The sequence below is a fragment of the Cydia splendana genome, chromosome 21 (genome assembly GCF_910591565.1).
Source record: "Cydia splendana chromosome 21, ilCydSple1.2, whole genome shotgun sequence".
NCBI lineage: Eukaryota > Metazoa > Arthropoda > Insecta > Lepidoptera > Tortricidae > Cydia > Cydia splendana.
In genome coordinates, this window is record NC_085980.1 from 4,238,696 (window position 1) to 4,252,518 (window position 13,823).

Consider the following 13,823-nt stretch of genomic DNA (forward strand, 5'->3'; position numbering starts at 1 on the left):
TCCTGAGACCTAACTGTCAAAGTGATAACACTTTGGCAATTAGGTCTCAGGGGCCCCGTGAAAGCCGAAAACTAAAAGCATCCTATCAAGTAGCGCTTTGGAGTGAAGCCAGAGCGAGCAGTAGAAGAGTCGTGATTACATGCATAGATTCAATTTCAAGCCACTCTTTTGCAGTTCGGCGTGAGGTCTTATGCGAGGCCTTCTGCCTTACGGCAAAGTTGATCTTCTGCCTTAATTACACTTGGGCGTGGATCCAAATCCATGCTTTCCTCTTTCGCAGCTGGGCCTTCTGCTTTGCTCACATTTCGCCAATTCAATTCACTTGGTCAATTCCAAGCTCTGCTTTCTTGCATCTTTTTTGTATGAAAACAACCTCGCTGAGATCCTTAAATATCGAGCCCTATGCGAAGCTAGGCTGATAGAAAACTGTCCCATCCCTTCTCTGTTTGAAATCCTGGATTCGCGCCTGGTTGGGACTAAAAGTAAAAATGTACAACTGTCTATCAAATTGCGTTTTTAATATCGAAAATTTTCGCGCTCGCTTCGCTCGCGTTTTCAATAACATTCTAAGATATGATAAAGGTGATATGCGGGTGGCAACTGCAGCAGCATTACGAGTACTCTGTTGCAACGTTACTGCTGCAGCACTGTCAATTTTCGTGATAACATGACGTGACTGATGTCCATACTAAAAGTAAAAATGTACAACTGTCTATCAAATTGCGTTTTTATATAGAAAAAATTTCGCTCTAAGTTATGATAAAGGTGATATTCGGGTGGTAACTGCAGCAGCATTACTCTGTTGCAACGTTACTGCTGCAGCACTAACACTGTCAATTTTCGTGATAAAATGATGTGACTGATTTCCATACTAAAAGTAAAAATGTACAACTGTCTATCAAATTGCGTTTTTATATCGAACATTTTTCGCGCTCGCTTCGCTCGCGTTTTCAATAACATTCTAAGATATGATAAAGGAGATATTCGGGTGGCGACTGCAGCAGCATTACTCTGTTGCAACGTGACAACGTGACTGCTGCAGGACTGTAAATTTTCGTGATAAAATGATGTGACTGATTTCCATACTCAGCTGTAATGCGGCAATGAACGTCACTCAATTGACCAAAAATATTCAATATAATCTTGATGACCCTAGGGAGAGGGGGCACCATGCATGGTCTAGAAATGCTTAGGGCATCAAAATATCTTAATCCGGCACTGGTCGTTTGCGGAGTCAAACGATTTGGGACTCGCATTTTATACGTATTACCATGCCTTCCCGAAAAAAATCGAATGATTCGCGAAAGTCTCGCAACGCACTGAGGTTACAAGGGGCACGTGGTCTTCCTCAGGAGTCTAGGAAGATGACCACGGTGAGTGGCGCTCTAACCAGGCAGGCCGCTTCGCTTTCGCTCGCGCGCGTATACCTTACTGTATCGTCCGATATACACCCACCCACTACTCTGTCGTTTAAATCACGTGTAAATTTTAAATAAGGGCGAAAAAAACTATTGATTTTGGAGTGTAGTTTTATTTAGTGGTACCTAATTGTAAAATATTTTATCTGGACTACAGTCCTCTAGCATATCCATCTGTCAACTTTACTTCAAGTTCCGCCTCCAGGGGAGAGGGAGAGAAACAGAACAGACCGAATTCCACGCGGGCGGAGCCGCGGGTACAGCTAGTCCTACAATATATACAGAATGTATTCTGGTTAATACCTACTGCGAGAGTTAATATGTAACTTAATACTTCACAAAATGAGGGTTTGGTCAGGTAAACAATTTTTTCTGGGATTCTACGGGGGAATGGGAAGGCTAAAACGGATATGGCAAGTCAACCTAGACACATATTGTGCAGTGTGTATGCGATGGGACCAGCTATAAAAATGAATGCAGATTTGCTAAGCTATAAAAAACTATAATATTGGTTTACTGTAAATAAGTATGCTCTATGTCCTATAAGTAGGACAAATGTAGGCGCGACCTTTTAAAATCTATGGTCGTCCAAGCGTGCAGCCGTACACGCTCGCGTATGTCTCTGATAACCGTAGTACACAAGTCGCTGCGTTATTGTGGAACTGCTGTTCTGCTATACGGGCGTGTGGGTTTACCGCTACCTGTGGATAAAGTTCACTTTTAATAAATGCATATATGGGTATAGAATCCGTCTAAGCTAAATTTGCATCGAATTATATGGGTATAGAGTCCGTCTAAGCTAAATTTGCATCGAATTATATGGGTATAGAGTCCGTCTAAGCTAAATTTGCATCGAATTGAACAGAACAAAGTGATTTCATGTTATCTAACCTATATATCACTCTTGCATAATATTCGAGCGATAAAGAGGCAGATAACTAAATTTCGTTTCCCGGTAGGCCCTTGTTAACTATGTTATTAAATAAATATCCTTGTTAACAAATCGCCTTGATGCATCAATGTCATATTTTACCTATTGTCTGTAAAAACTTGTCACAAAACTTATTGAACATGATTTAAATTTCATTGAACTGAATAAGTACTATAGGTAGGACTTTGGGCCTTAAGAGGACAATTAAATAACAAATAACATTTAACCCATTCTGAGGATAACGAAAAATATACTCTTATTAATTAAAAGAAAACAAGAGCGGCTTAGGCTGAGTGATTTGACATCCAATATGATTCGTGAGTAAACCTGCATACATCCGCAGATAAATATATTCAGCAGCAGAAGTTGCTAAGCGGGCCAGGTATTCAAAATGATCTTGACGCGACTTTATTGCTAAGAGAATAAGAGCGTGTCAAGGTAATTTTGAACACCTCGCCTGCTTAGCAACTTCTGCTGCTGACTGTACAAAAATGTTTAATTAATTTGTCGCTGCGCTTATAAAATCCGACATAAGTGCGATGTTTTAAAACTGAAATTACTTAAGCCCCGAAAACTATATAATCGTATAAGGTCTTCTTTTCTATAAATTTGACAGATCACATACACAGAACACACACATACATACAGGGAAATACAAGCGTAACAACTCTCTCTTTCTAGCTATCTATCCCACATACTGCATGGTCGCTGGTGGGGTTAGCTTTCCTGCATAACAACTTTCCTGATTTCCAGGCAAATTATGCGATAAGGATATTTAAAAATTCGGAAGATTTTATGCTATAATCTGTATCTTCAGGTATTTAAATAAAAGTAAACAAATAATTTTTACATTTTCGGGTGGTTAACCAACCAAATACAAAAACCGCCTGGATCTGTCACTGAACGACTTAACTTTAACCTACATTATTTGATCATGTAATGTTTTCATCTACCCTCAACTGGCTTAAGGAGCCATTTGAGGGTAGATTTTGTTTACTGGCTTTTAAATACCTAAAGATACAGAGTATAGATGAAACTGTCCTCCAAGTTACCTTGAAAGTGTAGTCACCCAACTCAACATCAGTGACATCGACCCATTGGCAGTCGATGTTGTACATGTAGACGTCCGAGCAGTTGACGGAAATGCCTGCAAAATGATGTCTAGCGTTAGCTGCCAGCAGGCTCCATATGTGACGTTGTCTATGAAAAGGGACCTTGTTGTCGATGGCGCTTACGCCATTATTAATGATGCTCCGTTATAAATACAATACCGCGCGACGATGTGCGGCGTAAGCGCCATCGAAAATAAGGTCCCCTTTCATAGATAATGCCCCATATTGTATTGCAGCTGTGTTTAAATTTGAAAAAAAACTTAACTTGATTATTTTCTTTAAAATAAATCATAAAAAAGTTTTTAAAATTTGAATACAGCTCATTGAGGTTAACGCGAATTGATTCCCATTTTAAGTGAGTAAGCTAATTAAATGCAAAAAAATGATTATTGATTGTATATCACAAATACTCCTCTCAACAGAGAAACTTGCGATATAGCCAACGATATATAGGGTCTGCATTCAATCACTTTCTGACGGATATCGAATGCATGTCGGTAACAGGGACAATAGATCCATTTGCCGACAGTCACTACAATAACTACAATAGAGATGAAGGATAATCTAAAATCGGCAATACGATTTGCCTATTGTGTGATTGTATGGTGAAAAACGAAAAGCGATGATAATGCAATTTGGTCCAAAAAAATGAAAATTTTGGTAAACCTAAGTTAAACGTACTGGTGCTCGACCAGCTCGACGCGCTCCCAGTCATCTTGAAACTTCGTCTTTGTCAATTTTTTGTAACGATTTCTTGAAATCATTGCCAATATAGAGGTGACAACAAGCTAGGTGTCATCTATTGGGCATTAGCATTTCCAGCACTAGTATGTTTACCTTAATTTACTAATTGACAGACGACACTTTGTCAAATAACTAAAGATTCATTAGCGTGGTGGAACCCTAACATTTAGTTTAAATAAAGTGTTCAAAATCCATGACTCACTTATATTTATGAAATTATTGAGATATTTTTATCCACAACGAAATGAATCCACAAAAACCCCTTCAACAACAAAAGTTCACCGCACCCAATCATCGAACGAATTCAATTCATGCACCGATAATGGAAACTCCGTGCGGGTAATTAGTTCTGAACTCATATAATTCAGAATTGGTTTTGCGTGCTGGGAATATATGTAATAATTTTGAGTAGTCTGTGAGGAGTTCTCGGGATTACGTGTTTGAATAAATAAATATTATAGCCTAGTTAGTCCCCGTGTAGTTGTACAAGTACAAATAAAACTCGAGTTTTGAACGCATCTAGAAATAAAAGAAAGTTCCAAATTCAAAAGCGCCAAAATTGCCCTGAGTCTTACAAGGTTAAAAGACTAGCGATCCGCCCCGGCTTTCCTCGGGTTACACAAAACCTTGTCAAATTATACACCTAAACCTTCAAGAATCATTCTATCGATAGATGATAACCGCATGAAAATCCGGTCAGTAGTCTTTGTGTTTATCCCGAACATACAAACACACATACCGACAGATAAGGCTTGTGTAACGATAGGTATAATTATGTGACGTCAAACATCAAACATCAACATTTATTCAGCAAATATCCCACAAGAGCACTTTTACACGTCAACACGGAATTTACACACAAGCAAAAAAAAAACATCAACAATTATAAAAGACATCCAACCGCAAATATCAATTCAAACTTAAGTATTACAATTACTTAGAGGTGTATAAATGAAAAGATTATATAGTTAATCAAATAGAAATGTAAAGGGTTATAGAGTCCCCAAGAGCCAAAATCTGTATAATTAAAACATTGATTAAGAGAAAAAAAAACATACCAAATGACACGTCTCAATGTAATTATACTCAAAATAAAGTTACTAAATATAATAGCTCGTGTTAGCTTAAATATACCAGTCTCCACAAACAGCGTGCTCCTTACGTTCCAAGGGTAGAGGTACTTTATGGCGGTCAGTGATTACGCTGCAATTAACGACGCTCCATTAAGGTATGTGACGTAAGCGCCAACCGCCGTAAGGTACCTTTACCCGTGGAACGTCACACATATATAACAAAGCTTATAAAACAAAGTTCCCCGCCGCGTCAGTATGTTTGCGATAAACTCAAAAACTACTGATACAGACATAGAAGTTTTTGTGGAAAAATAAAGTGATTGCCAAAATGAAATAAGGACATGTCTGTTGTCGATGTTACCTTAACGTTATGTATTTAGATATTTATTACATTTTATAAGAAGATAGCTACCGCGAAATACACAACACGTTCGATATCTTCTTCTCTTTTGATATATTTTTGGTAATAGTAAAGAAATTATGTAGCGCTTTGTATTTTATTTGCATTATTGAAATATGTCGGTAATTTACCTTTTTTTTTTTTTAAGAGGGGAAATGCTTTACGCATACCACCCGGCGCGGGGACGGGCCGGGATGGTTATGTGGGACTCCCTGTTGTGGGCTAATGAGACCCCAGGTTTACCCACTAAAACCCCTCTGTTGCCGCCTCGCTGCTATAAGGCGAGGTCCCAGGAACGCCGAAGTACTCTTCCGCAACCTCGCCAGCTCGGTAATTTACCTACACCAACTAGAAGTTACATATTTTAAATATTAATCTATGACTTATCGATGTTTCATTTTCTCAAACACTCGTTTATACCATAAAAACTATGTATGTAGCTATAAGATATTCAGGAAGCGGAGAAGTTGGTATCAGCATAATCTAACAAGCATTCTCGATTTTATGACATCGCTTGCACAAAATATACGTATCTCACACCAGGCTCTGGCAACGCGCCAGGAAAGCAATTTGAAATGGTCTAGGTCTAATATATCGCTCCATAAAATGCTAGATTTCAGGCGCTGGCGGCGTTAAGGTTTTAAATGAAAATGTTTGTTGTGGATTGTCGGCTGTTATTTCTTATTAAATTTTGCTAACAAATGGTTCGCAACCCCTCTCATTTTTAGCAGTCTTGCTTACGCAAAAAAAAAAGTTTTTTCGTTTGGATAAGAGTTTTCGTTTCGATTATTAAGTGTAATTTGCGGAAAGTGTACGTAAATCTCGGAAAATTCCGGAAAATATCACAAAAAATAAAAGAAAAATAATTTTGTATTAAGCAGAAACGTCTGAACGCGATGCAAGGAAGCTTAGAAATTGGAATTTCTGCACTTTTAATTTATTTCTAATCCCAATAAGTACAATTTTCTCCGCGACAGTTCGCGGGCGAGACTCGAACTTACGGCACTGGATCAATGTGTGGTACTTAGATGACGGAACCCTAGGAGGCGACGTGAATACTGTACTCTCTGATTTGTCTTTTATTAAGAGTAATTTCGAAAATATTGGTTTAGAACTGAATTTCAGTAAATGCGAACTCTTTATTCAAAAATCTTCTTGTACTTTGACCAACTTACAACCCAAATTTGACGATCTGACTCCCAATATCAAATCAGTAGACAAGTATTCTCTTTGCCTCCTGGGTTCTCCTATATTCGAAGAATCTTTTCCCGATTATATTTCTAACTCCATAACTAAATTCAAAAGTCACACGGATCGCTTACTCGAAATTAGCCCTCATTATGCTCTTGTGATTCTTAAATTCTGCCTTTTTGTCCCTAAATTTACGTATGTGCTCCGCTGTTGTCCTTTCTGGAAACATCAAAATTTATTGTCGCCCATAGATGATTTGATCAAAATTAGTTTAGAGACGATTCTAAACATTCAGCTAAGTGAGCCTTCCTGGTCTCAAGCGTCCATCCCTATTCGGTTTGGAGGTTTAGGAATTCGCAAAATTTCCAGTGTGGCTTCCCCAGCCTTTTTGGCGTCCACTCATAGCACGTCTGGTCTCATAGGAAATATCTTAAGGGCTTTGCCCACAAACTGTGAGATCGCGGGCTTTGAGGACGCCAAAAATGCTTTTAAAATTGCTTGCCCAGGCAAACAATTTCCAGACAACCCAAATTCACAAAGGAGTTGGGATAATGTTTACTGTGATTTAACTTACAATACTCTCCTAAACAACTGTACAGGTCCAGACCGCGCGAGGCTTTTGGCGGTCGGAGCCCGGGAAGCCGGTTACTGGCTACATGCCTATCCTTCGCCTAATACTGGTACTTTCTTGGATCCGGCCTCCCTTAGACTGGCGACTGGTTTGCGACTCGGGGTTTCGGTGTGTACGCCACACGTATGCTCTTGTGGCACGGACGTGGACCGACTGGGACACCACGGATTATCTTGTCAAAAAAGTGCAGGCCGTTTTTCGAGACATGCGTCGCTTAATGACATAATCCGTCGGTTTCTTGCCACCATCAATGTGCCTGCTCTTCTTGAGCCGACTGGCATTATCAGAGATGATGGCAAGAGGCCCGATGGAGTGTCCTTAGTTCCTTGGAGCTTGGGACGGATGTTGGTGTGGGATGCTACCTGCGTAGACACACTGGCACCGTCCCACCTCCAACGGACTACTGTAAAAGCGGGCGGAGCGGCGGAAAGCGCCGAAATTCTAAAACGTAACAAATATAAGAGCCTCGGTAGAGAGTACCATTTTGTACCATTTGGAGTTGAAACTCTAGGTCCATGGGGTCCCAGCGCGCATAAGCTGTTCGCAGAAATCGCGAAGCGTCTGGTTGACGTAACTGGTGACCGAAGAGCTGGCGGCTACCTCGCACAACGTATCAGCATTGCGATACAGCGAGGAAATGCCGCCAGCATCCTTGGTACAATGCCTCAAGGGCCTATTTTAGATTTAAGCTAGTTATTCATTTAGTTTAGTAGTACCACTGTATATATATTGTATGTAAATAAATGATTAAACTCATATGTGACTTTATCTATTAAAAGGGACCTTATTGTCGATGGCGCTTACGCCATTATGAACGATGCTCCGATATAAATACAACGCCGCGCGACGCCGTGCGGCGTAGGCGCTATCGACAATAAGGTCCCTAACCTTTTCATAGATAATGCCCCATAGTTATGGCCTATATGTTCAGTGAACTTACCTTGGTCCCCATAATTCTTGCAAGAATACTTCTTCTCCACACCAGGCAAGCAAGTATTGTCTTCCAGACAAAAGGAGGCCTTATGGCCCTCTGCTATTCTGTGCCCAGTCGAATTGAGGACATCGAACGTCGCGAATACTTCCATGCTGTGGTAGTGCCTTGGAAATATGAAAACAGCCGTTAATGAACTTTGTATGGAGCGATTTTTGGCTTAGCACCGTCATTATATATGACTAGCTTCTGCCTGTGAATGCGACTTCGTGCGAAAGGAAACGTAACTGTCACTGTCACATTAATATGGAAGAGTGATAGAGAGACAAAACGATTCGATGGCGAAGCGCAACCGCTTGTCACCTTGACCTCGTTGATTCGTACCTCGCTAACGAAATTCTTGATAGAATTTATATATTCGGGAATTATTACTAATATGTTGGCATTATTCGTGAATATTGTGAATGCTTCTTTCATTCATCCTCATGCATCATTCATGGGCGGTTTTTGAACGAGTTTAGCGAATACCTCTGTCTGTGTTAAGAAAATACAGTGGTATTCTTAAATATAGTCACAGGCCCCGCAAAACTCAACAATGAGTTTGACTGTGAAGTCATCAGTCTCACAATTCTCAATAGGGGGAAATTACTAAAAATAATAAAATTATTTATTGATTTCACGAGTTATTGGTGACAAGAATTCTTCAATCAGTTTGCGTTCACGAGGTATTTTGGAACTGAAATATTTTAACTTACACGTGACAAAGATGCCACTGCCACAAATGCTTAGCAGATAAGGCCGGAACTCAACATTGTCTATACAACATGATAATATATAAAATATATTGTAGAATGCCTTAATCCTCCAACGGAGCGGCGGCTGATATTCACAGTGTCTCGGATCTGGTACTTACTTACTGCTGTAGCCCAACGACCCGAAGTGGATCTTGGCCTCCGACACCAAAGACCGCCATGCTTCTGTACAAAGCCGTTTTTGTCCAGCCGACGGCGCCGAGATCGCTAAGGACTTTTTGCACTGTCTCTCCAGCAACCTAGGGCGTCCAGACGGTCTTCGGCCAATTGGTACCCCACGCCCTCCAGACTGCGCGATCTTCCTGGATCGTCTCGGATCTGGAGAAATGTTTTAACTCACATGTGACAAAGATGCCACTGCCACAGATGTTTAGGTAGGTAGGGCCGGAATTCATCATTGCCGATGTTAAGAGAAGCCGCGGTGAATCGTAGTAGACGCCGGGTCTCGTACTGCCAGGCGGGGTTGGTTTTTTGGATCTGATTAAAAAACGGAAGCATTTAGGGTGAAATAACATTAGATTGTTCATTATGAATTCAATTTGTTATTACTATAAATCCAGGATAAGAGCGCATCGCCAACAAACTGTTATAAAGTTTGGCGAAATTTTTGTTACCGTACTTGATGTATGTGTTAAAAGCCTACGTATTTCTCTCGCGTCGAATGATAGTCACGTATTTGTAGTCATTTTGTAGAAATTTAGCACATTAATCTATTTACACCTATCTGACTTTTTCCTGACCTGTTTCGTAGTGAACGTTCGCGCGGACTCATTTCTAGGTTCGCAATGAATGCGCGTGCAAGTGAGTGGAATGTTTAAATTGTTTTAAACTAATAAACAAGTACGATTATCTATTTACAATACAAATATATGTAATAAAAATACGGTAAACACACATTTCTTCAATATTTTGTTTTTAATTAGGTAAGCCCATCAATCAAAAGAGACTTGAAAGACCTGTCTTATATAGGGACCATCATTCAAAGCAAGAGGTATAATGAGGTCGCGTTATCGAAGTAAGAGTTTACTACGCACACCCACGCTTTGATTTCATTGTATGGAATATTGGAAATATAATCCTTAGTAGAAGGAGCCAAAAAAATAATACGATATAATATTGAAAAGTTGTTGGCGGGCGTCAAAAATCTGTTCGCTTCGGCAGCTAAACCAATCACGGCCGACGTAAACATTTGACTATTCACTGACTTGAATGATCGAAAATGAGTCGGGGTCGGCTAAAATGATATCGCGAAGTTACTTTTTAATCTTTTTATATTTATTTAACAGAACGTTAAGTTTGGAGCTGAGGGCAACGACACTAGATCTAAGTTTTTGAAAATTGCGGAAAAATCGAAAAAGATGAAAATATCGAAAATCTCGTAGGAAATTAACGTTGTTAACGGAAAATGTAGGTAGGTATTTTGACCAAGCTGAAAAGGAGACGCTAACGCTCGGTTAATTACATAGTAATAATATTTTTTTAGAATACAGGTAGGTATCTATTTTTTTTGTTCTATATTAAGCATCAAAACTTTAATTATTTGAAAATTATTTTGCATAATCTTATGACGCAAATTTTTAAGAACCCGAATAGACAACCAATAAGTACCTACGTATCTTTATCAATATCTTCATCAACTTTTGTAAGGTTTCATATTCAAACTAAAAACCGGCCAACTGCGAGTTGGACTCGCGCACGAAGGGTTCAGTACCATTACGCAAAAAAACGGCGAAAAAATCACGTCTTGTTTGTCGTATGGGAGCCCCACTTAAACATTAATTTTATTTTGTTTTTAGTATTTGTTGTTATAGCAGCAACAGAAATATATCATCTGTGAATACTTCAACTGTCTAGCTATCACGGTTCATGAGATACAGCCTGGTGACAAACAGACAGACAGACAGACAGACTGTGACAGTAGAGTCATAATAAAAGGGTCCCGTTATTACCCTTTGGGTGCGGAACCCTAAAAATGATAAACGTTGGGGGTTCAAGGCCCCTAAAGTCACTGAACTTCGATCGGTACAGTTAGGTACAGCCCAATAATTTGACAACTCATAAATAATGCACACAGTAATCACAGCATACTTAGTTTAGTTGTGGAAAGGAATAAAATATTTAACTGTGCATAGGTCGATACCCCGAAGAGGGGAAATTATCAATTAAATAAATAATAATAAATAAATATCAGGGGACATCTGACACAGATCAACCTAGTCCCAAACTAAGCAAAGCTTGTAGTCGAGAGACTCGAGAGTGTAGGTCCTAATATACGGTGAACAAAAGATTTTTAACGAATCACAAGATGCTTGAAAGGGGCCTTGACCCCCCCTCCGGGTTCGTCCTGATGCAAAGGTTCCATTACAATCCAACGCGGCAACGCAGCGAGCGTGATGGGCACCTTTGCGTCGGGGGCAGCCCGGGACGGGATTCAGTAGGCACCTTTTTTATACTTATTTAGTTTATATTTGTATTTAGTTTTATGTTTAGTTTATGTATCACAAGATTGATAACGGAGTTTGTACATAAGCAATATATTAGCATGTCACCTCGTATGCGGTCTTGCTGAGGCAGTTTTCTTCCATAGCGCATTGCAGAAGATACATAGGAACATCTTGAAGATGTGCCGATCTTTCAATGGCCACGGTGTCTAGCTCTAAATCAGCGAGGCGGTCTGTGCACACCACTGCTGCTACGTGGCCTGCAAAAAAATTATATTGTAATGTGAATTGATAATAGTAGAGAAAAAATAGCATATCCGGCAAATCCATGAAACTTTGTTTTTTATCTTTATCTTGGAACTATAGTTCGTTTTTTTTAGCATTAGAAAGAACTTGAAAGAAGGTAAGCGGTCTTGACATGTCTTTTAATTGAAAAACGCTTTTTAAAAATCAGTAAATATTACTTACTTATGAAAGCAGAAGAATATAAATTATCGTATTAGAGTCATAATTGTTACATATTTGCCGTAACTTATTTTTAAAATGTGTTTTTCAATTAAAAGACACATCAAGATTGTTTACCTTATTTCTAATGCTAAAAAAAACGAACTATAGAAATGCGATCTGCCGAGTCCTATAAAAATTTAGGGGTCCCTTTTCTGGGGGTATGCGCAGGGGGTTCATTTTAAAATATGCACATTTTACAAACTAGGCGACATTTTCGTGTAATTTTTTAATGAAGTTTTCGTGTAAGTTTTAATGAAGTGAGGAGCGCCAATCACTAAGACGATCGTCAAGGTCGTATCAAAACCAGATGAAAACCGTGACAAGTTATTAAGTCTGAATATAGGCTCTAGAATAGGCTCCTGATCTCTTAAAACCCTCGAGCAACGCCAGCTTCCGACATGTCGGAAGGAGCCCAAGCGATATCTTACCGTATAAATCATTCTGCCATTTTTTGCGGGCACACAGACGCACTTCTCACTCACGACATACAAAATCCAATCTGTGATGACGACACATTTACACAGAAAATGACACACGTCACAGACAAATCTTGCAAACTTCGATCTCTTTTTGGGTACGGATGAGACACTACACGCATCGCCATAGGTACAGTTGTACCTATGCTTCGGCAGACAGGAAATAGTACGAATGCCGTCTCCCATCCCGGTATTGCTCGAAGCTTAAAAAGTAAGTGTTAAACCATTAATACCCCAGCCGGTGTTTCACAGCCTTTAAAATTTTACGTACGAAACAAGCCGGGAGCCTAATTCGATTTTCGTAGCTTAACTGATATAATACGATGCCAAGGCTGTAATGTTGTGCTTTTAAAGGAGTAATGCCGGTAATGTCGGTAATATTGCGATAATATTACCGACATTACCGGCATTACTCCTGTAGATGCAATAAGAGTCTATCTAAGATAAGGTTAGGGTTTAAGGTAGGTAACTTAAGGTTTTTAAAGTTGTTGCAAATATAAATTAATAAGCCTGAGTCGGGTGCGTGGCTGCACGCCTTGCCATCCCCTCAATTAGGCACACTGCTGGACAATGATTCCCTTAGGATCGCAGTGGCCTTAAGGTTGGGGTGCAAGGTGTGCAACCCGCACCGCTGCATCTGCGGAGTGATGGTGGAAGAGAACGGCCACCATGGGCTCAGCTGCCAGAGATGCGCCGGTCGTTTCCCCAGGCACCATTCTCTAAATGAAATCGTACGTCGAGCCATGCTGTCGGTGGGTGTTCCGTGCCTCCTTGAACCACCAGGGCTGTCTCGAACAGACGGCAAACGACCCGACGGGCTGACCTTGGTTCCCTGGCAGAGAGGGCGGTGTCTTATATGGGACGCAACTTGTGTGAGTACATTTGCTGCGTCCCATGTAGGACACACCGCTAAGTCGGCAGGCTCAGCGGCAGAGACTGCCGCCAAAAACAAGCACCAAAAATACTTTGCCTTGGGAGCCAACTACGACTTTGTGCCCGTTGCCGTCGAGACAGCCGGGCCCTGGGGACGGGAGGCGCGTGAGCTATTTAGAGAGATCGGCAAGCGCCTAAGGGAAAAGGGGAATGACCCCCGTTCTGAGTCATGGCTTGTCCAACAGGTCTCCATCGCCATACAGCGGGGTAACGCTGCAAGTGT

The 13,823-nt window shown here is 40.4% G+C and overlaps 1 protein-coding gene across 1 annotated transcript in view; it reads right to left on the reverse strand.

The window, feature by feature from the left end:
- Positions 1-1,989: 1,989 nt before the first annotated feature.
- LOC134801132 (lysyl oxidase homolog 2A) overlaps positions 1,990-13,823 on the reverse strand; it is a 46,385-nt gene continuing 34,551 nt past the window's right edge. The window contains exons 5-9 of the mRNA XM_063773671.1: positions 11,793-11,944; positions 9,584-9,720; positions 8,441-8,598; positions 3,402-3,496; positions 1,990-2,119 (exon numbers count right to left, since the gene is read on the reverse strand). Coding sequence (XP_063629741.1) covers positions 1,997-2,119; positions 3,402-3,496; positions 8,441-8,598; positions 9,584-9,720; positions 11,793-11,944 — 665 coding nt within the window. The 3' untranslated portion in view covers positions 1,990-1,996. The remainder of the gene's footprint in view (positions 2,120-3,401; positions 3,497-8,440; positions 8,599-9,583; positions 9,721-11,792; positions 11,945-13,823) is intronic.